The sequence below is a fragment of the Hippopotamus amphibius genome, chromosome 12, assembly GCF_030028045.1.
Source record: "Hippopotamus amphibius kiboko isolate mHipAmp2 chromosome 12, mHipAmp2.hap2, whole genome shotgun sequence".
In the NCBI taxonomy this organism is placed as follows: domain Eukaryota; kingdom Metazoa; phylum Chordata; class Mammalia; order Artiodactyla; family Hippopotamidae; genus Hippopotamus; species Hippopotamus amphibius.
The window spans coordinates 27580348-27604848 of NC_080197.1; the positions used below are offsets into that span (position 1 = coordinate 27580348).

At 50.0% G+C, this 24501-nt stretch overlaps 1 protein-coding gene across 2 annotated transcripts; it reads right to left on the reverse strand.

Moving 5' to 3' along the window:
- Positions 1 to 2271: 2271 nt before the first annotated feature.
- On the reverse strand, positions 2272 to 19176 carry CCM2L (CCM2 like scaffold protein). 2 transcript variants are annotated; one of them, XM_057702421.1, is made up of 10 exons: positions 19139 to 19176; positions 16723 to 16890; positions 14377 to 14460; positions 14101 to 14284; positions 12799 to 13256; positions 9542 to 9677; positions 7434 to 7497; positions 5027 to 5156; positions 4332 to 4470; positions 2272 to 3436 (listed from the first exon to the last, which is right to left on the reverse strand). In XM_057702421.1, exons 1-10 carry the CDS (start codon positions 19166 to 19168, stop codon positions 3114 to 3116), a joined length of 1716 nt encoding a protein of 571 aa, XP_057558404.1. In that variant the 5' UTR covers positions 19169 to 19176; the 3' UTR covers positions 2272 to 3113. The 2 variants fall into 2 exon arrangements, with proteins under 2 accessions (XP_057558404.1, XP_057558405.1); XM_057702422.1 differs by lacking the exons at positions 2272 to 3436; positions 7434 to 7497 and having other exon boundaries at positions 4368 to 4470.
- Between the last annotated feature and the right edge of the window lie 5325 nt (positions 19177 to 24501).

Genomic DNA, 24501 nt, shown 5'->3' on the forward strand with positions numbered 1-24501 from the left:
ACTACCTACCACTTGTCCACAGGTCGAGACTGTCCCCAAAGGATCCAGCTGGTGGGGGACTTCCATCATTACACCACCCCTACAGGTCTTTAGGAATCAAGTATCCACCCCCAGGGGGGTTTCCTATCTTACAGTGCCAGGAACTGAACCATGATGGGAAGTGATCCTGGCTGGGTTTCTGAGAGCTACAGGAGGAAGTGTGGCTAGAGTCCCCATGCTCAGAGCTCGGGTCACCCCAGCCAGGGCCCTTTGGACCTCAGAAACCAAGGGGTTACTGGCTTTGGTAAGAGAGTAGTTCCGGGGTGGGTGGGGACTTCCTCGGGGTATGAGGGAAGTTGCTCCATCCTCAGAGTTGTGGGGTAAGAGCTGTCCCAGTGCCTCTCAACAATCTTGTCACTGTGCCCAGGCTAGGACTGTGGGCAATTTCCAAGCTTGATCCTCTTGCAAAGCCCTCAGGCCTTTAAGAGGGACCCCTATCTTTTTTGGCCTTTGCCCCTCGTCAATGGACTTCTCCCTTCTCCCTCATGGGTGCCTTACTTAGGAACTTACTAGGGCACCCCATGGCCTCGGGTCCAAATGCCTCAGCCTGCAATCATTATATCCCAAAGGTTGGTAGAGAGGATAGCAGAGCAGGTAGGAGCCTGGGCTCTGGGGTTATCCAGAGATGGATCCAAATCTCAGCTCACTGTGTGACCTTGGGTCATTCACTTCACTTCCTTGAGCTCCAGTTCCTTCATCCATAAAATGAGGATAAATAAATTTGAAGACATCAAAATTAAGGATTTGTCCAATGGAAAATTTGTTCAAAGGAAGGTACCACAGACCAGTGCTTCTCAAAGTGTGGTCCCTGAACCACTAGAATCACCAAAGTACTTGTTAAAAATGCAGGTTCTTGGGCCCCATCTCTGTTCTATTGAGTCGGAAACTCTGGGGTGGGGATCAGCAATTGTGTTTTAACAAGACTTCCAGGAGATTCTGATGCATGCTAAAGTTTGAGAACCACTGCCATAAATAAACTTAACAGATGGGCAATGGACTAGGAGAACATATTTGTAACAACAATATCCAACAAGGGATTAATATCTAAAATTTATAAGCTATTCCTGTAAATGAACAAGAAAAAGACAGGAAATCCAGAAGACAATGGGAAAAATATATGAATAGACAATTCACTGAAGGGGAAGCCTAGATGTCTGACAAGTATAGGAGGAGGTTCTGAATCTCAGGATTTACAGAGAAACGCAAAGTAAAACAAGATGCCACTTGATCCCCGAAGTAGGCAAAAGTTACAAAGTCAGATAATATAAAAGGGTCATGCACAAAGATGTTCATCACAGTGTGATTTATGGTAAGAGGGAATTGGAAGCAACCTGAGTGTCCATCACTGGGGGAATGGATAAATAAACCAGTGGATGCTCAGCTTGGAATATTTTGAAGCAGTTGGATGTAATAATTTAGGTTTTTACACAGCAACATGAGTAGATCTTAAAGACATATTATGGAGTAAAAAAGGAAACAACAGAATGAGATCCTTAACAATATTATTTATGCAATGTAAACACACACACAAGACATTGTACATTTTACGTCCAGGAATATGTATCAACACATAGGGGTGGGTGCCCATGGTGGGGAGGGGAAAGCATGTGGGGATGTGTGGATGGAGTCCAGGGAATATAAAACAAAATAAGACATCCGAAGGGCCTTTCATGGATCAGTTATGATCGGATGGTCATCTGCCATGAACAGAGTGTAAATCATGGAACCCTCTGGATCCGAAGCCCTAATAATAATAATAATAATAACAATAACAACAACAATAATAATAATATTTTAACAATGGTGATAATAGTACCTACCTCACGGTAAGTACCCTGTGTCTGGCCATGGAAGGCCATGTAAAGTTCTACAAGTAAATTTTAGCTCTTCTATGCAGTTCTCTTGCCTCTTCTCAGGGCTTCTTTCTTTCAGCCTCTGAGCCTTTACTGAGGCTGTGCTGAGTCCTGTCCTTATGCTGACTTCTCTCCCCCTCCAGCCCTGTCTTCGGATTTGACTACCCCAGATGCCATGGCTCGTCTGCAGAATCTTGGGTACTTTTCATTTGGGCCTTGAGCACGGAGCCAGGCTGTAATAGAGCTGTGAGGGGCAAGTCCTATTTCCTCCTCCCAAACTGCCAGCTCCCTGAGGGCCTTCTTACAGCTCACCCCCACCTCAGTTCCTGTCCTGTTGCACATAGGTAAAGACAGGTAAACTGAGTCAGAAAGTGTTCGATGTGGAAGGGAACAGCATTTATCATGTGCTAGACCCAGCACTAAGATCTTGACCTTCAGTAATCCCTATGACCCCACCCGCTGTGAGTTGGGTGGAGCCGACTTCATGGTCAGTAGAGGAAATGGGAGATGCAGAGAGGCTAGGACAGCTACTAGACAGGAGGCCTAGCCTGTCTAGCGCCAAATGCAGGATCTGAACAAGCAACTTGTTCAGAGCCTTAGGGCCAGGACTGGGACCGTCCCCCTCTGGGGCGACCCTCAATAGAAAGAAACCTCTATCCCACACTAAGGATCGAATTCCATCTGCGAAGGGGAGACCCTGCCTTTCAGAGCTTTAAAAAGACCCTCTACACTATTTAGTATGATCAGTTTGAGGTAATATCTAAGGGGAATCAGGAGACTCCCTCAAGTCCCTTCTCTTGAACCCGTTTCTCAAACTGTAAAATCAGAGGAACAGAGGTCTTCAGGCTCTGGGAATTCTTTTCTCAATCGACCAGCAGGTGGAGCCCACTCTTCATCCCTCCCTTGGCCTCCAGAAAGCTGCGGAGTCTCAAGGAAGAGGGAAGAGTCCAGAGGCTGAACCCTCGGGGCCAGTGGGACGAAGTTTGCAGCCCACCCAAGAGTCCCGGTTAGGATCCCGCCCGCCTGCAGGATATTCTCGGTACTGCAGGGACCGGAGCCCCGGGTGGGTAGGGACACAGACCCCGGGAGGATGGAGCCCCAGGTTTGGTTTTAAGGAGGGGGTCTTGGGGATGGGGTCCCACAGGCAAGAGTGAGTGAGACTCAGAAGCGGGGTTCCAGAGTCACCCCCTTCCCCACCCTTGGCGTGGGTGGCGGCACAGGCTACAGGTAGTTGTCCTCCGCCGCCTCGCCCCCGCCCGGGGAGCCCCGGGCCTCCTCGTCCGCGCTTTCGTCGTCATAGTCGTCGTCGGGGGCCAGCGCCTCGATGTCGTGCGTGATGTCAGCCAGCAGCCGGTGGAAGTCCTGCGCCTCGGGCCGCTGGGCCGTGCCGTGGTAGCTGCGCACGGCCGACGCCGACGTGGAGCTCATGCTGCGCTTGATGCGGCCGAAGCTGTCGGTGAGGATGCCGCCCTCGCGGATGCCCACGCCCTCCAGGAAGCCCTCGAAGTAGCCGATGTCCTGGTCCGGGATGAAGGGCCGCATCCCTGCGGGCCGAGGGGCAGGGTGATTCCTCGGGGTCAACCCTTCTCCTCCCCCGGAGGAATCACGGGAGGAATCACCTTCTCTCGGGAGCGAAGTTCAAATCCCTGCCCTGCCACGCGCCGGCTGTGTGGCCTCGCACAATTCCTTGACTCTCTGAGCCAGAGAATAACATCATCATGCTCCGCACCAGTGAATGCTCACTACATGTTAGCTTATTATCGTTATCATTATTACTTCAATTGTTACCTTCCCATTTATGAGTCGTGCCACCCTCCTTCAGTAATTACTCTGAGCCTTACTTTCCTCTTCTGTAGAACCGAGATCATTGCACCTGATCTCCCGGTAGGGCTGTGAGGATTAAATAAGGTAATGAACACACGCTGAGTGCGCCATCTGACTTCCGTTTCACGTGGCCGCTCCCTACTAGCTTTGTGACTCATTTCTGTACTTTGCTTCTCTAAGCCTCAGTTTTCTCATCAGCACAATGAGGGCAAATCATAGTTTCAACTTCCCAGAACTGAGGGCGTTCAATGAGATGATCCCTGGCACCACACAGGGTAACTGCCCAATACATGTTAGCTTGTTAAGATTATCATTGCTGTTGCTGTTGTCACTAGCCCTCCTTACGAGCTCTGTGACCTCAGATGAGTTCCTTAGCCTCTCTGAGCCTCAGATTCCTCAGGGGGTAAAATGGGAAGAATCATATCCTCTCCAGCTTTGCTGTGAAGGTGAAATGGTTACACCTGTGTTCTCTTTCCCAGCTCTATGACTGCAGGCAAGTCCCTTCCCCTCTCTGCACTTCGGTTTCCTAGTATGCCTCATGGATCTCATGATGTCGGCTTTACGGGAGGGTGAGGGATAACAAGTAAACACTCCCAGCCTGGGCAGGGGGCTCACCGAGCAGGAGGAACTTGCGCCGGTCTCCATAGAGCTTCAGCAGGCCTGCGCAGTAGTCTTGGATGGGCAGACCCAGGCGGTACTCCCGCAGCAGCAGCGCAAACTGCTGGATCTCTGGGGGCCCCAGCTTACTCCGCAACTGTGGGGACACCATTCGAGATTAATTCCAAGAGCACCCCCCCACCCAACCCCCACCTAAAAGCCCCAGAGCTCTCCCCAAGGGTGTATCCAGCCCAGCCCTCCTCTGAAAACCTGGCCTACTGGGGGACACCCAGACCCCTTGGGCTGCATCTAAAAATGGGATGTGGACTCAAGCTGCCTGATTTCAAATCCTGGCCCCTTCACTAACCAGCGCTGTGATCATGGGCAGGTAACAATCTCCTTAACCCTCACTTTCCTCATTTGCAAAGTGAGGACAATGAGGGCATTTCCCTCTCGGGTTGTTGAAAGGATGAAAAGAAATGGTGCATTAAAGGCGCTCAGAATAATGCCTGGTATAAAGCCAGCACTCAGTGCTAGTTGACATTACTTAAGGCCTTTCACAGCGGACTCCGTTTACTCTCTAACCTCATGCCCTGCCCTGACCTCTGAGGTCTTGTGCTTCAGGTATGTCTGGGATTATCCGTGAGTCCTGAAATATGCCATAATTTCTCCAGGCCTTTGCTTATGCTATTCGCACTGCCTGCCCAGCTCACCGTGACCATGTAATCCTGCAACTGCTCGAGGCCCAGGCCGCTGTGGTCACTGCCGCTGCAGTGAGAGCCATGGAAAGAAGGTGTGGACGTGCCGCTGTAACAGGCTTCAAATGTGTCCTGGGAGCCATTGCTGCAGGGACAGGGAGAAGGGGCCATCACTCACCTCCCTCCAGCTCCTCTCCATGCGGTAGGCTGAAGGTGAGAGGACATAGCCACCAATGTGCTGGGCCTGGGGCCTCATCCTAGACCCCATTTTGGCCTTTGAGGCCCCATATGATCTGGCCACACACCACCTCTCAAACCTCATCTCACCCTTGCTGTTTGTGCTCAGGCCACCCTGCCTTCTTTCTTTTCCTCTAATACTCCAAGTACCTACTTACCTCTGGGCCTTTGCACATGCCGGTCCGTATACCTAGAATGCCTCTCTTTCCCTGTCTTGTGTTCGGCTAATGCTTCCACATCATTGGATCTTAAATGTCACCTCCTCAGGAAAGTTTTCCCTGATCCCTCCAAACTGGGTTAGACCCTCTGTCCAATGTGGTCACAAAGTCTGTAAGTCTACCCATGACATGAAGGCCTTTCCGATGCCCCCACCAAATGTCCTCTTTAACCATTCTGTCTCTCACACCCTCTGCCTCAGCCACAGTGGCCTCCTGGCTGCTCCTCAAACACACCAAGCTGGTCCCTCTTCAGCATCCTTGCCCTTGCTGTTCCCTCTACCTGAGCGCTCTTCCCCCCTTTATCTGTCAGGTTTCCGTTCAAGCATCATCACCTCAGAGAGGCTTTCCTGACTCCCCAGAGGAGGCAGGATTTCCACAGCCTCTCTCTCAGCACTCTGAGCGTCTCTTTAGTGTTTATTACTGTTGATGTTTATTATTACTAAATAATGATTTCACTGTCTCCTGTGCTACATTGTAAACCCTGCAAGAGCAGGGACCTTGGTTTTCTTTGTTAAGTATCTACTATGTGCCAAGCACAGGTCTTGTCCTTGTCTTGCTCCCCACTGTATCCCTAGCACACAGCACTGTGCCTGGCACATGGTAGGTACTCAATACATATTGCTTAAATAAAAGTCAGCCTTGGGCTCCTGCCTTCTGGTCTCTACATTGTTTCAGAACCATCTTCAATTACTACCTCCTGCGAAGCAGTGTAAGCTTAGTGTGGACTCTGGAGCCAGCCTGTCTGGGTTCAAATCTCAGGCCTACAACTTACTAGTTGCTTGACCTTGGGTCAAGTTACTTAACTTCTCTATTCTTCAGTTTCTTTATCTGTAAAATGGGATGATAAAAATTGGTGTCATTGTAAGAAATAGAGGTAAAGTACTTAGAGTCATGGACTAAGCAATAAATAAACAGTAGCTACTGTGACTGTTGCTATGTTGATTTTGCAAATGAAGTGCATTATAGAATAGCACTTGGCAGACAGCAAGTTCAAAAGTTAGTCATTATCATGCTGTCATCTCTCTAGCAGATAGTAGGTTGTTTAAGGACTGCCTAAGGGCACACCGTATGAAGCAAATATATTGCTGCTAAAAGGGGAGGGGAAAGTAAGGCGTATATCATTGGCAGAGACTGTCCCTTGTCAAGTCAAAGGCCTTAGTAACAGAACTAGGGTGACGAACTTGTCCCAGTTTTCCTGGGACTTTCCATAGTATAGTATTGGAAATTCCATGTTTCAGGGAACCCCTAAATCCTGGGCAAACTGGGGTGGTCAGTCACCCTAAATAGAACCCTGGACAATGTTCCCAGCTGAGATTTTTTTTTTTTTAAACTCTATATTTTCCAGACTTGCGTATCGCTAGTTGTGGCCATGAGACCAAGTTCTGGCCAATAAGATGTAAGCAGAGGCTGTCAGGTGGGAATTCTAGCAAAGCTCTTTAAAGAGACCCCTGGTACACTAGTGTGGTGGCTGGAGCTATAACCACTATCTTGGCCCATGAGGATGGAAGCACGTGTTAGGGAGGGAGAAAAAGATAAGCCTGAGCCCTAATGACCATAAGGCCATGAACTCCTGGTCTATTTTATGTGAGACAGGGGAAAATAACTCTATCCTTTTTAAGCTACTCTTTTTTAGGATTTTCTATTCCATGAAGCCAAAATGATTTTTTGGCATTCGCTGTGATTCTGGCCTCTGCAGGCCACTGTGTCTGGATGACTGGGAAAGAGCTGCAGGCCCATATGGACCTAGTTCTGGATTCTGGCAGCCCTGTCTGTCTCTCAGGGGTTTGGCTCCTACAAGCCCAGTTTACCCCCACCCTCAGGGTCCAGCTTCTCAGCACAAATCGAGGTGGAGTCACTTTCTCCCACCCTCTCTTGCCCACAGGGTCTCAAGAATGCCTAGAAGAGCAACCCTGTTGTACAGGGACAGAGGGGACCAGAGTGGGGTCCCTGAGAAGGACGGTACCCACAAGGAGCTGCAGCAGCTGAAGTCGGCATCATAGGCGTAGGTCCCGTCGGTGCGGCAGCTCTCACCTGGGGGCAGCCGACAGAGAGCAGTCAGAGGTGGCAAAGCAGGGACCAACATCCCCGGCTCCCCGAGGCTCCAAGCTCAGCCCCACCGGAGTGCGGATGGCCTTGTTAGCAACTGTACGGGTGTTAGCTATCCCTCTGAGTGAAATGGGCAGCCACGGGAAGATCCTGACCCTGATTCCTGCCCCCACCACCAACACACAGCCAACTTTGGGCAACTCACTTCTCCTCTCCTGGCCCTCAACTTTCCCAAAGTTGGGACAATACCACCTTCCTGCCTACCTCATGGGGTCCTTGGGGAGAGCAAGCCAGGGAACAGGTGAGGTAGCGCTTTGTAAACTCTATTTGTTTGAGAGAGAGAAGGAAAGAACTTTGAGGGGAAGGAGCTCAAATTCATGAGGAGAAAGGAGCATCAGGGGCAGAGAACTTGCCTGTCATCTCAGTGAATCCAGGCATTGGCCTCCCCTGCCCATAGCGGCTCATCAGTGTCACTTCCTCAGGACACTCCCCTGACTTTCCAGGCTTGGCTGGTTCCTCATTATACATTCTCACAGCACAGTGTGTGGTTACATTTTTTGGTTTTGGTTTTTTTAAAAATAAATTTATTTATTTATTGGATGCATTGGGTCTTCGTTGCTACGCGCAGGCTTTCCCTAGTTGCAGCGAGCGAGCGGGGGCTACTCTTTGTTGCAGTGGGAGGGCTTTTCACTGAGGTGGCTTCTCTTGTTGAAGAGCACAGGCTCTAGGCACATGGGCTTCAGTAGTTGTGGCATGTGGGCTCAGTAGTTGTAGCTCACAGGCTCTAGAGCGCAGGCTAAGTAGTTGTAGCGCATGGGCTTCGTTGCTCCGTGGCATGTGGGATCTTCCTGGACCAGGGCTTGAATCCATGTCCCCTGCATTGGCAGGTGGATTCTTAACCACTGTGCCACCAGGGAAGCCCTGGTTACATTTTATTTGGGTAGCTATTTAATTACTGTTGGCCTACTTCAGCACTGCAAGCCTTGGGGCGGGGCGGGGCAGGGGGCACGTCTGGTTTGACATCCTGGTGATTAGCAGGATCCGACACGCAGGAGTTCAAAAAATATTTGTTGAATGAATGAATTTGTTGAAATATTTGTTGAATCATCTCATATTTGTCCATCATCCCTGGGAGAGTCAACGAACTTTCCCAAATTTTCAATAACCACAGTTCCCATAGATGCGAGTGCTTCCAGAAGGAGAGAGCCAGCTGCCTGCTGCCGGAGTTGTGCAAACACAGGCCACACTGATGGGGGCTATGGCTGAGGGGGCTATGGCTGAGGAAGTTGACTTAGTAGCCTTGAAGGCAGCATGGGGAGTGAGGCTGTTGCAGATGGAAGCTTTAGGATCAGACGCACCTAGGTTTGAATCCTGACTCTGCCATTTACCAGCTGTGTGACCTTGAGATATTTATTGACTACTCTGAGCCTTAATGTCCTCATCTGTAAAAACTGGAGTCATAAAAGCCTCAGAGAGTTCTTTCATCCACTCAGAAAATACGCCTTGAGCATCTGTCCCTGGTCCTGTGCTCGGCACACGGGATACAGTGGCAAACAGGACAGACAAGGTTGTTATGAGGATTAAATAAGATTTGGCACATCGACCCTGTGCTCAACAAATACCTCTACTGGTCTCATTCTCATTCCTGCACTTAGTGGCATTCAAGGACCAGTCTGGAAATCTTGGTTTTGACCTAGAGTCCTAGTGGGGCTAGATGCTCAGTAAACAGACAATGCATGTGCTTAGGTTTCAGCAAAGCAGGGACTTCAAAAAAACGAAAGGGAGAGAGAGTTCAGCTCTGAGGGGCTTTTTCTGAACCTGGCAACTGGAACACCTATGAAGAAGCTAGGTTTGAGGTTATTATGAAATTTGACATTTTATTTTAGCTACATATCCGGGGGGACTCTGTAATTGCTGTAGAGGTCAGGACCCCTAAAGGCTTTCATTGGCCCCAGTCCTGGGATGTCCCCCTTCCCCTGGTCTTTCAAGATGTTTCACAGGAGGGGCAGCCAGGAGTTGGAGTACTCACTGCGGCTGCAGAGCCACGGCCGTTCAGGTGTGGATGTATAGTGGAAGCCAGCCCGGTCCACGCATTCGATGCTCTGGTCCCCATAGATGATCTGGAAGACCTGACAGATGAGGGCACAGGACTCCTCGGCAGCATCCTGGCCCAGAGAGAAAGACAGAGCTCAGACCCTCTCCAGGGATGAGGATGCCCTCGCTTCCTAAAAACGCAATGTGAGGAGGTGCACAAGGGCACACACACAACTATGAGTGCCTTTAAATTGACTTTGAGGACATTTCCCATCAAAATTATATGGCCACGCTCTGGGTGGCCTTTACAGAAATAGCCACTCTCTGGCCATTATAGAATCCAGTGACAACTCTAACTCTTCTGCCCTAAAAATGTACACATGTGCCCCAAATTTCTGGGAGAATTATAGGCCCTCCTGAAGCTTATCTAAAATAAGCCCTAATTTAGTTTAATTTACATGTAGGAAGCTGAGGCCCAGAAACATAAAGTGATTAGCCAGGACTAGAACCCAGGTCTCCTAATACCTAGTAGGAGGAGGAAGAATTAAATGTGAAAATGTTAGGCTCAACAGAGTCACTGCTGCTGGATGCCATATTTGGATATGAGCTTCCTGGCACCCAGGGCAAAAATGGAAGCAAGATGAATACATAAACTTCAATCCCTGCTAGAAGGAAGGCATTTAAGTTCTCAGGGGAACATTTTTTGAGATCTCAAATTTAAAGAGGAATTTGTCTCTTTAATTTACCTCATTAAGTCTTTAAGCAAGAGACACAAAAAGACAAGTAGTGAAAAGACCATCTTCATGAAGTCATTTCTTATTTGGTGCTTCTGAAAAAGCCAGCCCAGGGTGTAAATTGAAATATAACTCAGGATAGGCATTTTGGGGTGAGGGAGTGAAATAATCATTAAACAGATGATCGATCCTTACAATACTACCAAACAGACATGGAAGAGAGGATCCTTGTTTTATAGTTAAAGATACAGAGGCTTAGAGTGGTTAAGTGACTTGCCCAGACTCACACAGCAGGCTCATAGCTTTGGTTGATATTGGCACCCAGGTTTTTAAACTCTAACTCCTGTACCCTCCTTGGGAAGATACCTCTGATTGGAGGCCAGAGGCTCAGATACTCCTAGAAAACAACTCTTCATTTATTTATTCATTCCACAAATTCTTATTTAGTCCCACTGTGTGACAGGCACTGGGCCAGGCTCTGCAGTCTCAGAGGTGGATTAGACGAGGCCTAAAACCTTCACAGCCCAGTGGGGTAAACAGGGCACACTTGTTCCCTCTGCCTGGAATTTGCTTTCTTGGCTCTTTGCCCTGCTGACTCCTTCTCTCCTCCACATTTCTGTTTAAAAGACACAAACTCACTCTGGAAAATGGCTCTCCTCCCTCATTATCATTGCAAGCTGCTTGTTTTCCTCTTGGTCCCCATCACAAGGTATAGTAATATAGTACCCATTAATCCACGCATTCAATATTTATTGAGCACCTGTCATGCGCCAGGCACTGCTCTGGGTGCCGGGTATACCACAGTGAACCATCCAGAATGCACAGGTGTCTTGAGATGAGGCAAGAGAGGAAATGAGGATGGTGGCTAGGCCACTATTATAAGGTAGATGACCTTATAAGCAGTTGTAAGGACATTAGCTTTTACTCTGAGTGTACTGGGGAGCCACCAAAAGGTTTTGAGCAGTGACATGATGTGACTTATGTGTTAACAGGACTGCTCTGACTGTGTGGGGGAAGAGATTCTGAACAACGGCCAAACCAGTGAGGGGTGAGTGGATGACCTAGATGGGGGAAGATGGAGCATGGACCTTGTGGGGGGTGGGGGTGGGGGTGGACAGTGGAGGGTGGGGAGAAGTAGATGCACTTTGGTTATATCTTAGAACTAGGGCCAGCAGGATTTGCTGACAGAGTGGATATGGGTTGTGTGGGAGAGAGGAGCCAAGAGGCGCTGCAGGGTTTTGGTCTGAGCAATGGAAGGACAGAGCTGCCATTAATCAAGACACGGAGACCAAGGGAGGAGCAGGTTTGGGGAGAAGACTGGGTGCTCAGCTCTGGTTGTTAGACCTTTGAATGGAGAGGCTGAATGGAGAAACAGATCTGGAGATGTGGTGGGAGATAACATTTGGGGAGTTCTTACTAGAGGAGGTCACCTAGAAATGAGTATAAATAAAGGAGAAAGAGGATCAAAGACTAAGCTCGGGACACTCCAACCTCAAGAGATTGGTGAGAAGAGGAGGCACCAGCTCCTGAGAAGGAGGATCCAGGGAGGTAGGAAAACCAAGAGAATGTAGAGCTCTGGATGCCAAATGAGAAAGTGTTTCAGGTCAGCTCCAGAGCCCGAGTTTACTGGTTACTATCCACCTCTTTCTCTAGAAAGACTCTGTGTCTGTTTCATTCACCATGTGGGGTTTAAATATACAGGGAGTTCAGGACCCTGGGTCAGAGAAAAAGCTTATAAGGCTCAAGGTTTGGAGGTGTCTGGTAGATGGTGAGCTCCCTAAAGGAGGATGCTAAATATGCCTTGTTCCTCTCTGTATCTGTGGCATCTAGCCCAATGCCTAGCGCAAGCTGGCGCTCAGTGAACATGGTCAAATGAATAAAAGCAAGAGTGAATGTGGAGGATGGGGGGGCGGCGGGTGGGCAAGAATGGCAGGAAGTCTTCTGCCTTGGGTGATGGCCACTGTTACCAAGATTACAGGCTCTGAACTTCTGGGTCCCAATGTTGAAATCACCTCCTGCTTCCTGTTTCGCCTAGCACAGGTTGCTTAGCCTCTGGGTCTGTATAAATGGGAATGGCGGTAATATTTGCCTTTAGGGCTCACTGTGAGCATGAAATGAGTTAATGCGGGTTTCCTGTCTAGCACAGGTCGGCACTCAATTCCTGCTGGTGATTACCGTTCTCAGGATTGTTACTGCGGTAGTGCCGACATGACTTTGGAGAAGGTGCAGGGCTGGAGGAGGGGTTAGATCAAGTCTGTTCGGGCCATTTGGGGCTTTCTTGGGACAGCAAGGGGGAGGTGCCCTGGAGGTGTCTGGGGTTGGAGTGTAGAAGCCTTTTGGCGTCATGGACACACAGGTAGTACCTGAAGTCCTGGGTGGGAGGGCCGAAGAAGGGAGAAGAAAAGGGGCGGGGGTAGACTCCAGGAACCTCGAGAAGGGGCGGGGGTGAAGACGCGCGGGGGAAGACAGGGCGCGGGGGAAGACAGGGCGCGGGGGCGCGGGGTGCCCTCGGGCTCACCCTGTTGGCCACAGCTAGGATGACCAGGTTGCAGTAGGCGTCGGGGCTGGGGTCCTGCGGGTCGAGCGGGTTGGGGCCCGGGTGGCGCCGCTCCCAGCTGCCGCCGCCGCCCGCCTGCCTCCGCTCCCAGCTGCCGCCGGGCTTGCCCGCGCCGCCGCCGCCGCCGCCGCCGTGCCGCCGCTCCCAGCTGCCGCTGAACGTCTGCCGCCGCTCCCAGCTGCCCGACGCCCGCGCCCCGGCGCGCTGGCGCTCCAGGCTGCCGCCGCCGCCCCCGGCCCGGGCCTCGGCGCCCGCGCCCCCGCCCCACGCCATCCGCCAGTCCAGGCTGCAGATGGTGTGGCGCCGCTCCGTAGTGCCCACCCGCCGCTTCTCGGGCGCCGCGCCCGGCGGGCCCGGGTCGCGCCCCGCGCCGCCGGGGCTGGCGTCCACGCCGGCTGGCACCGGGTCCACGCCCAGACCTAGGAGAGGCCGGGTGGCCGTCAAAAGCGGGGGATCCGGGCTAAGGCGCCCCCTCCCGAGGCCAGCTGGAGGTCCTGACCCCGCCACTGCGGGTGGGGGGGTGGGGGTGGGGTGTCCAGCCGTGCCTGGCCCCGCCCCCTGTCCTCAGGCTGAACACCTGGCTTCAAAGTCAGGAGGCCGAACCCCGCCCCACTGCCGGTCCTCGCTTTTGGGACACGCCCCCACCCTCAGGCTCCACCCCTGGGTTTGGTTGCTCCCACCCGCTCCATCCCAACCCGACGCCTCTTGCCTCAGACCCTGCCCTCTGGTCTGAGAGTAGTGGTCAGGCTGTCCCCACCCTCTTTACCCTTAACTCGGACCTGTGCCGGGTTTCAGGAACCCCTCGTTGGCTTCCGGCTTCCCTTCAACCTCTCCCCTGGCCTCAGTCCCCGCTCCTAGTTTGGCAGGTCTGACATCTCCCACCCAGGTACCCCAGCCGCGAGCTGCATCTCCGCAGTGTATGGCCCCGCCCCTAGATGAGACTCCGCCTCTCGCCCCAGGTTCCCTTTTAGCCTCAGAATCTTGCTACCCTTCATCATGCCCTTTAACTTCAGGCCTCAGGATTCTGGCTTCTCCACCGTTGCCAAGACTGCGGGTCAGGCCGCCCTCCTTCAAGCCTCAACCTTGGGCTCCCTCTTCTTGCAAACAGCCATGTCCTATGGTCAGGCCTTTCCATCACTCCGTTATCCAGCCTCAGGCCCCGCCCCTGCCCCAGGTCACGCCCATTCCCAAGACTAGGTGTTGGGCCCTTTCTCCACTCCTTCACCTCCGCGCCCTGCTCCCGCCAGGCCCCGCCCGCGGTACCGGTCTTAAGCACCAGTAGGTGCAGCGCGTCATCCTGCAGGTAGGAGGCGGCGGCGATCTCGTGCGTGGGGATACGCAAGATGAGCTCCTCGTTGTCTCGCCAGGTGAGCAGCAGGCAGCGGGCCGACAGGCTCAGGATGCTGTCCTGCTCCGCCGTGGTCTTCAGGGGCAGCTCCTTCAGCTGCTGCGGGGTGTGTCGGTTCTCCTGAGTCCCGGGGGCCTCGGGTGGGAGACGTAGGGGACCAGACCCTGCCCTCCCCTCTCTCGGAGCCTCACCCTGGCGGTGTCCAGCAGCTGCAGGAGCTCGTCCCGGCTGGACGGGTTCAGTGAGGAGGTGACCCAGGTGAGGTGGCCCAGGAACTGGATGGAAATGGAGCGGGGGTGGGGGTGGTGGGAGAAGGGCAGAGAGAGGTCACTCTGAAGTCTTGGAGGACCCTGACCTCCTCGCTGACACAGTGCGGGTAGACTGAGATAGAAATATCTGAGTTAATAATAATAGCCTGGTGATAACTGTTATTAAAGCAATCGTAGGAGCCAGGCATAATTCTGAGAGTTTTATGCACTCATTCATCCTTGCTTTAAGGATGAAAAAAATAAGGCACAGCAAAGCTAAATAATCTGCCCAGTATTACAGTGCTAGAAAGGGCAGAACTGGATTCCGCACACCAGAGCCCATACTCTCACTGCTAGCTTGTTTTTGCTAAAATAAGCTTATTTTATGAGCACATAGTTATTTAGCTATGGCAGAAGCAAAAGTCACTAGAATAGCTTGAATTTCCCGCTTGGCCCGAGCGGCTCTGTCCACCCCAAGCACCAGTGTCAGCTGTGCTGGTCACTGGCCTTCTTTATGATCTTATTGTAGAAGTTAAATGGAGAGGGGGAAATGTTGTATCAAATTAGAGTATAATTTTGTCAGAAAAATGATGCCCCAATGAATAAATTAATTCTTCATTCATTCTTAGTTATAGCTTAATGTTATCACACTTAAATGTTATTTAATATAAGAAATAACTTTAAAAAGCTTTTTTTGATAGGTAAGAAGTTTATTTAGAGATTTATTTAGAGAGAAACACACTCTGCAGACAGTGTGGGCCATCTCAGAAGGTAACAAAGGCCTAAAAATTATTTTTAATTTTATTCTTCTAGGTGATTCTACCAATCACACCATTTCTCTTCTTTTTATTCTCTATGAAATTTCAGTCCCCAGTTTTTTAAGTGGATTTGTTTGTTAGCTTTTCCCTTTGATTAGGGTTGCCAGGTAAAATACAAGACAACAGTTACACTTGGTTTTCACATAAACAACTAATTTTTTTTTAGTTTGTGTCTTAAGTATTTTTAGTGCCATGCAATATTTGGGACACATTAATACTAAAAAGTACTCATTACCTATCTGAAATTCAAGTTTTTAAAGAAATTTTTATTGAAGTATAATTGATTTACAACGTTAGTTTCAGTTATACAGGAACGTGATTTTTTAGATTCTTTTCCATTATAGGTTATTACAAGATATCGAATACAGTTCCTTGTGCTATACAATAGGTCCTTATTGTTTATTTTATATACAATTGTATGTATCTGTTAATCCCAAACTTCTAATTTATCCCTCCCCCCACCAAAATTCAAACTTAACTGGGTGCCTGTTTTTGCTAAATCTGACACTCCTACCCCCATATCAGTCCTTCTTGGGTAGTGAGGAGTCTCCACTGCTCCTTCACGGTATTCATGAAATAGAAATGAAACCCTTGAGTTGGCCTAAGTCCCTGTGGCCTGCAGAACTGGCTTCCTTTAAGCGGGACACTGTCCAAGTAGCAGCAATATCACTGCAGTAAAATCTCACAGGACAGTCTGGCTTTTCAGTGCACAGGGCACCTTCCCATCTGCTCTCCCTTTGGGGTAGCTTTGAGCCCCATGTTGAGATGGGAACACTGAGGCTGATCAGGTGGTGGTCACTTGCTGAGGGTCCCCAGCATAATGCAGGGGCAAGTCTGCTTTGAACCCAAGCCTCTTTCCCCTGAGCCTCCCTGTGTGAGACAGGGCTGGTCAGGGGTTGGTGTGGGGAAGAGGTAAGGTCTTTCCTGATGGGATTCAGAACATCCCTCCCTAAAATATGGCACCGTGGCACATCGAATATCTTAAGCTGAAGGAGTTTGAGAAAACGCAGAAGCAGGAAGATCACTCTGACTTCCCCCACCTCACCCATCTTCTGTGAAAGCAGGAGATAAATCTCCCTGGTGAAGGGTACCCCCCTTTCAGGGTACCAGCAGAAAGAGAGACATCCTTATACCAGAGACAGGGAATTGAGGGCCAAGAAGCCTGTATAAACAAACCTTGTTCCTCCTTCACAATTTACCACCTCTAGTCCCAAACCCCTCTGTCTTGTCAATTCTTCACAGATTTACTGTTTCTTTTTCAAAATGGTATAAAAGCTTTCTGCTCTAGTCACTTCTCAGGGTCTTCCATTCTCTTCTGAAGGCTCTCACGTACATGTGAAAATTTAATAAAATGTGTGTGCTTTTCTCCTGTTCATCTTTGTTCAGTTTAATTTTCAGACCCAGCCAGGGACCCTAAGAGGACCCCTCATCCCAAGAGTCTTCCCATCCCTCCTCCTCATCCCTCACGTACCTTGACCTCTTTCTCCAGATAGTCACACAGCAGAATCTGGGGGTCGATGAGGTAGTCGGGGGGATAAAGGGGCATCGAGTGCAGGGGCCGGCGGCTCACACTGCTCCGAAAGGCTGCCCGGCGCCCAGCCTTGGGGAACACCAGCCTCCTGATGGGGGACACGAAGCCCTGGGGGAGGTGGGGGCATGGGGGGAAGAACGGTAATAACAGCAACTGACTTGATCTTATCCAGCACTTACACGCACAGCCTTTTACTTACATTACCTAATTTAATTCTTACTCTGCACAGGGGGTACCTCTATGATTCCCGTTTTATAGATGGAGAAATGAAGCCTCAGAGAGGGAACTAGCTCATAAAGTCACCAGCTAGTAGTGGTAGAACCAATAGTTCATCCTGGGCAATCTGGCTCCAAACCTCCATTCTAAATACTCAGGTGAGGGTGGAAGCCCTGTGCAGACTCAGGCTGAGGTTTAAGGAACCCACCCAGGCTGGGGCAAGGACAGAAACATATTAACATTCAATGTGGCTGAGTGGTGGATACATCGGGATTTGTTAAGCTATTTTCTGTGCTTTCCTAAATATTAGAAATTGTTAATAGGTACATTGAAGTATAATCCAGTGGGCACCTGCGTTAAAATGGTCTAGATCAAGGTTCAAGGAACAAATTCCAGACAGAATTTAAACTCCCAGGAAAGTGTGAGCACTGCTCTCGAGCAGCGGTTCTCAGTGTGTGCTTCCTGGGTCTCCACCGGCAGCAGCAGCATCGCCTGGGAACTTAAGAGAAATGCACTTTTTTGCACTCCATCCCAGACCTACTGGATCAGAACCTGGGATAAGACCCGATGATCTGAGTCTTAACAAGCACTCCAGGTGATTCTGATGCAGGCCCAGCTCAGGTTTTAAACTCAGTATCATGGAGCCTGGATGAAGTACACGGAAGCTCTGAGAAATGAGAACAAGCCATCTGGGAATGGGCATTCCCCGTAGAGGGCACAGCACGTGCAAAGCCCTGGGACTGCAAGGGCTAGATGAGCACCAGCCTGGAGAAGGTGTGGCTGAATGCTGAGATGAACACGTCATAGACGGCTCGGATGCTGGCTATGGAGCCTGCACTTTATCCTGTGGGTGGGACTATGTGTGAGTGGACTGGGGAGGTAAATGTTTTGTCTGTGGCCCTCCATGGTCCAGCCCTGCCCACTTCCCCAACCTCATCTCATCCCACACTGCCCCTAACTCCTGCCTTCCAACTATAGGGCCATCTTTCAGTTCTGCCTACTTGCTACATTCGTTCCTACCATACGGCTTTGCACATGCTGTTCCTCTCCCTGAAACACTCTTCCCTTCCCCGTCTCCTTCCACACACCAGATCTCAGCTCAAACTGACCAGTCTAGGGCTGGGTCCGTGAATATTCTGTCTCCCAGCACTGTGTACGGAGCCTCTGTGCAATTTTACATGCGTTGCTTTAAAAAAAAATTAATGGTTGTATCCCCCACTAGACTGTGTGACTTTGCTCCCCAGTGAATCATCACCAGCACCTTACACAGTGCCGGGCACATAATAGCTGCTGAATGAATAAATATCTACGGAAGGAATGAATCAAGAGGAAACAAGCACCTATGTCTTGGCTGCCTTTGGAGCCCTCACAATTCACTTAGGAGGCTTTTCAAACAGCCAGATCTAGGTTTCCTGGGAGAAGAGAGCTCAGTGGGGGTTGGGGGCGAGGGGGGCGGGGGGAGTTGGAATCCCAGAGGCTCCCTAGACCGCAAAGACAAACAGGTGGGATGCTCAGAGAACCAGACTAGAAAATTTCTGAGCGTCAGGAAGAGATAAAGATCTAGGGGATGGGGGAATGACCCCCAGGCTGAGGCCTTTGGGGCAGACCTGGTCCCTATATAAAGATAGGGGGCAGGCTCGGTTGCAACCCGGCAGGGGGAGCAGATAGGTGTCTCAAGCCTGGATAGGCAGCCCCATAGCACAGAATTGCCCTGGCTGAGTTCCTTCTGTCTGGGGAGGCAGGGAGCAGGGGAATGGGTTTGTTGGGTGTCTCTCTGTCTGTCCCTTGATCTGAGAAACTGCAGGAGGGAACTCCCAGGAACACCAGGGAAGCAGGTTGGGAGTATCTCCCAAACTAATCTGGCTGGCTGGATTTTCCTGGAAGGTGCCTGTCCGTCTGTCCGTTTCTGGGATGGCAGAGGCCACTGACAGCAGGGAGATGGGTTAGGGAGTCTGGAGTCCAAATGTCTGGCTGCCCAACCCAAGGGTGGGGAGGAAGGTCTTTCCCAATAAGAAGAGAGGCCCTCCTGACACCACTGGCTCCCCATCACCTCCCCCACCCCCAACCCCACCCCAGGCTTACCACTTCTCCAACTCCAGGACATTTCCCTACCCTGCATCCCTTCCAAACTCCCACCTACCTTTTTCCCTTTCTTGACTTCATATTCCATGGTGAAGCGTCCCCTCCACTCCTGCCACCCTCCTGGCCACCCCCTTCTCCCCCCACGCAGTTCCTTTGTTCTTTTTCCTGCCTGGTCGGAAACTCCACCAGCCCTGGAGTTCCTGCCCCTCCCATCCGATAGTGAGCGGTGGGTGGAGGACGCAGCCTTGAGACCCTCCAGCTGAACAGTGGAAGCCCAGTCAGAGCAACTGACCTGGGGAGAAAGCCCCACCAAGGCCTCCAGCCAGCAGGCTCGCTATTGAGGGGGCTTGGGAGCTGAGGAAGCCTGGGAATGGTCCCCTGAATTTGGAGTCAGAAAATCCCAAATTCCACCCCCACTTCTGCCACCGACTTTGCTGTGTGACGTTGGCAAGGCAGGTTAGTTCCCCCTTCACAGCCTCAGTTTTCCCCTCTCCATTATAAATTCGGAGTAAGCATTGCCTTCCTCTCTGGGCTGCGGTGGTGAGAAATAAACAAAAGTGGTGGGAAAATGCTTCATAAACTATGGGATACTGTGTCCAAGCAAGTTATGATTTTAAAAATTAATCATTACTATTAAGGGAGGTGGTATGCATGGGCTTCAGAGACAGGCCGCTTGAGTTTGAATCCTGGCTTTGCCACTTACTAGGGTTATGACCTTGGGTCTGTAACCTCTTGTGCCTCCATTTCCCCATCTGTAAAATGGGCATAATACCAGCCTGCCCTCAGTGTGAACTTGTAAGAATTAAATGTACTTAGAAAAGCTCTTGACACATGTGAAGTACTCAATAAATATTAACTATTTACCTATCTGCGTGTCTGTGTGTCCTGGGCTGTTTTACTGTCTCTTGAGAGAATAACATCAGGGAGGCAAGGCTCCCTTTGTGGTTCTGGACTGAGAAGCACTTTACATATTTCATCTCACTTATTCTTCACAATTTTGGGGTACCATTATTATACCTGTTATACAGCTTTTTAAAACAGGGTTAACTGCAGAGGCTGACCTAAGGAGGGCACACAGTGAATGAGAGGAGGACCTGGGATTCTGCTGGGTCTGGCTCTGATCTGAAACCTGGTTCCTTACTTCTAGGGCCTATGCCCTCTGCGTGGCCCACCCAGAACAGTTGGAAAGGTTCTGATTGACCCCTCCTTACTTTGCCGTGACCCGTGGGTTCTGGAGACCTAAGTCCTGGAACTGACTTGCTCTATGATCCAGGGAGGTTGCTTACTGCAAGCTCCCTGGGCCTCAACTTCCTCATCTTTCCAATGGGAACAATAATCCCCTAAACCCTGTCCTGCAGTCAGAGGTGTGGCAGAAAAGACATCAGGCCATGGATGAGAAGGAAGTTGAAAATTATGAAGTGCAGGGGCCAATGCATAGGATTGTTTTGAGCTTCTTTCTAAAAGGTTGGGGGTGCCAGGTTAGTGCCCGTGGGAGCGAGGCTCAGACCCCCCCATTGCCTCTGGGTGTGAGAGCCACAAGAGACTTCCAGACACCAGCCTTCCCTCTTTCTCTCCCTCCCTCTTTTGGGGGTGGGGAAACGGCCCAGGCTGCTGAGTGCTAGCTCACACAGCCACCCCCTCCCGCTCCCCTACATCCTGCCAGGCACCTCCCAGCAGCAGGAAGTGACATCTTCCTCAGCCTGTCGGGCCAACAGGAAGAGGCCAGGATGTGCTACCCTGACTGCCCCAGACAGCAGACTCCCGGTTAACCCCTGAGCAGGTCCAGAATTCCCACCCCCTGAGAGGCAGCAGGGGATGAAAGGCAGTCTCTTGCTCTGGCACCTTCATGACTGACTTTTGCAAGCCTTTTCTTCTCTCTGAGCCTCATTTTCCCTATCTGTAAAAGAGGGACGTGTATTATTCCTGGGCTAACTTTGAATATCACTGAACTGCTGGGAATCTCAAACAGGACAAGAAGTGTTCCAAATGCCACTAGAAATAGCAAACTATCTCTGTGTTCCCTGCAGTGCCCACCCCAGGGCCATGAAGAGATCAAGTGCTTACTACATGTCAGTGGAAATGGGCGGAGACAGGTGGACCTAGGTTCAAACGTGTATGACCTTGAACTGACAATTTACCGCGCAGAGTCCCAGAGTCTCATGCATCGAAAGCAGAATAATGATGGTGCTTGTCTCAGAAGGCTGCTGCAGGGATTAAATGGGATCAGAAGCATGCAATGGTAACACATTAAGAAAGTTGCTTGTGAGTCAACAAAATCCACGCCCTCGAGACTTGACAGTTGTGGCCAATAGGAGTTACCTCTTTTGAACTACCTCCAGTTGATTGGCAGGGGCTGCCCTGGAGTGCTGATTATAAGAGCCAGATCTACTCCCGATGAAAAGGGATTGCCATGGGAGGGTGGGTGGGTGGGGGAGGTGGCAGCCCTGCGCAGTGTATACTCTGACACCCAAACTGGTGAGAGAGAAAGACGCACAGGCAAAGAACTCAGATACAAGGCAAGCGACTTGTTTGGGGAAGGTAGAATCAGGAGCCATTCATCAAGCCTGTGGCATCCAAGCCAGGCTTTGAAGGGCATATGGACCAAAAGGTCACTCCAGGCAGAGGGAACGGCGTGAACACTCAGTGCCTGAGATGCAACACTTTTGGCTGCTAAGAATAGACTATCTGCTCAAAGGTGGCTTAGGCATAAGGGAAATTTATTATCTCTCAAAACAAAGCCCAATGCTAAGTGATTTTAGGGCTGGTTAATTGAGCAGCTCAAAAACGGCATCAAGTTCCTTACGTCTTCTGCTTTGCTGGTGTTATGGGCTGAATTGTGTCCCCCTTCCCAAATTTATATGTTGAAGCCCGAAGACCCAGTACCTCAGAATGTGGCTGTTTTGGGAGATAAGACCTTTAAAGGGGTGATTAAATTAAAATGAGCCCATAATGTGGGCTCTAATCTAATCTGACTGGTGTCCTTATAAGAAGAGGAAATTTGAACACACAGACACCAGGGGCGCGCACGCACAGAGGAAAGACCATGTAAGGACACAGTGAGAACGCTGCCATCTGCAAGCCCAGGAGAGAGCCTTAGAAGAAACCTATCCTGCTGACACCTTGATCTTGGACTTCTAGCCTCCAGAACTATGAAAAAATAAGTTTCTGTTAAGTCACCCAGTCTGTGGTATTTTGTTATGGGAGCCCTAGCAAACTAACACAGCCGGCAAGAGGGCTGTAGCAGTTGTAGGAGCAAGACAGACATGATACTATTCATCATTATTCTGGTTTTGATGCTATCAGCCCTTGATGAGGCCAAGGGTTTCCCCTTCTTGTGTGTCTTTTTATTGAGAAGGAAAACCTTTCCCAGAGATTCTTCAAAAGACTTCCCTTAGGAATCTAGGGGCCAGATATATTAGCCAGGATATATTTCAGCTGTAACAAAGACTCAAAGTGGCTTAAATGTGATAGAAGTTGATCTCTTCCATCACACAAGCAGTCCAGGGCAGGTATAGCAGCTCTGTGTGTCCAGGACCCAGGGGCTTCCTGTCTCGCTGCTCCATAATGGTAGGGTTTTGCTCCCAACTTCAAGTTGGCTCTCCATACAGCTGCAGTCCAGCCAGTAGGTAGGGTAAACTGAGCCAGAGGAGAGCACAGCTCCTCCCTTTAAAGGGATGACCAGGAAGCAGCACCAAGTTCTACTGCTCATATCCCACTGGCCGGAACTCGTTTCCATGGAAAGGAGGCTGGGAAATACAGTCTTCTATTCTTTTTTTTTTTTAATTTATTTATTTATTGGCTGCATTGGGTCTTCGTCGCTGCATGTGGGCTTTCTCTAGTTGCAGCGAGCAGAGGCTACTCTTCTATGCGATGAGCAGGCTTCTCATTGCAGTGGCTTCTCTTGTTGCAGAGAACAGACTCTAGGTGCACGGGCTTCAGTAGTTATGGCACTAGGGCTCAGTAGTTGTGGCACACAGGGTTAGTTGCTCTGTGGCATGTGGAATCTTCCCGGAGCAGGGCTCAAACCTGTGTCCCCTGCATTGGCAGGCGAATTCTTAACCATTGCACTACCAGGGAAGTCCCCAGTCTTCTATTCTGAGTGGCCATGTACCCAGCTAATAATTCCTTTATAGAAAAAAAGGGGGGATGGATACTGGGGGATATATAGCAGTCTCTGCCTCACAGAATTGGGTCACATGGCCCTGCCCTCACCAATCCTCAGTCAGGGGAATTATCTTGGACCAACAGTTCTCAAACTTGGGCATGCATCAGAAACACCTGGAAAACATGTCGCTCCCCACCCCTGCAATGGCTGATTCAGTAGGTCTGGGGTGGGCTCTGAGAATGAGCGTTTCTAACACATTTTCTTGTGATGCTGCTCTGGGGACCTCACTTTGAGAACTACTGTCTTGCCACCTAAGGTCAAGTAGGGGCTACATTCCCTGAGCACTTGGGCTGGGGGCTCCAAAAATGTGGCTCTACCTGCATGCGAGAATGGTGAGAAAGGCTATTGGGTGGCCACCAAGACAACCTCACAGAAACAAGATGGTTTGGAGAAGCTGTGGGGGCCAGGCATGGTGATGTTGGAGGTGAGGATTAAGAGGTATTTTGGGTCCAGGTTGTGAAAAGTCAGCATCTTGCCTACTAAAGAATGTTACCAGTCATCTGGCTCTATAAGAACTGAGTCCTTAGCCACAGCAGTCACTGACCTTTAATACACCGTGAAAGGAGATCAGGAATAAGGCACTCTGTGCTCTGGGAAAACTGGCAGAACAGACCTTCAGATAGTTATATATTTTCAGGAGAAATTTTTTATGAACCTGGATTCTTGCATCTTCCCATACTTAGAAAAGCATTGAAACCATTAACTGAGATATCTGTTCCTTGAGACTAGCAGCAACCTTCTACCGAGATGTGTACTTGGTTGCACATACTTCCCTTAGCCAAAATCACATATACACTGATCACGCCCATTACCACTTTGGGACAGTTTGTCAGAGCTGGCTAGGAGGCTGTATCCTGGGCTATAGTCCTCAATAAGAGGCTGAAAAAACTTGACTCACAGCTTTTACATTGTACTTTTTTTTTCTTTCTTTCTTCCTTCCTTCCTTCCTTCCTTCCTTCCTTCCTTCCTTCCTTTCTTTTTTTTTCTTTCTTTCTTTCTTTCTTTCTTTCTTTCTTTCTTTCTTTCTTTCTTTCTTTCTTTCTTTCTTTCTTTCTTTCTTTCTTTTTTTCTCTTTCTTTCTTTCTTTCTCTTTCTTTCTTTCTTTTTCTTTTTTCTTTCTTTCTCTTTCTTCCTTTCTTCTTCTTTCCTTCTTTCCTTTCTTTCTTTCTTTTTCTTTCTTTCTTTCTTTCTTTCTTTCTTTCTTTCTTTCTTTCTTTCTTTCTTTCTTTCTTTCTTTCTTTCTTTCTTTCTTTTTT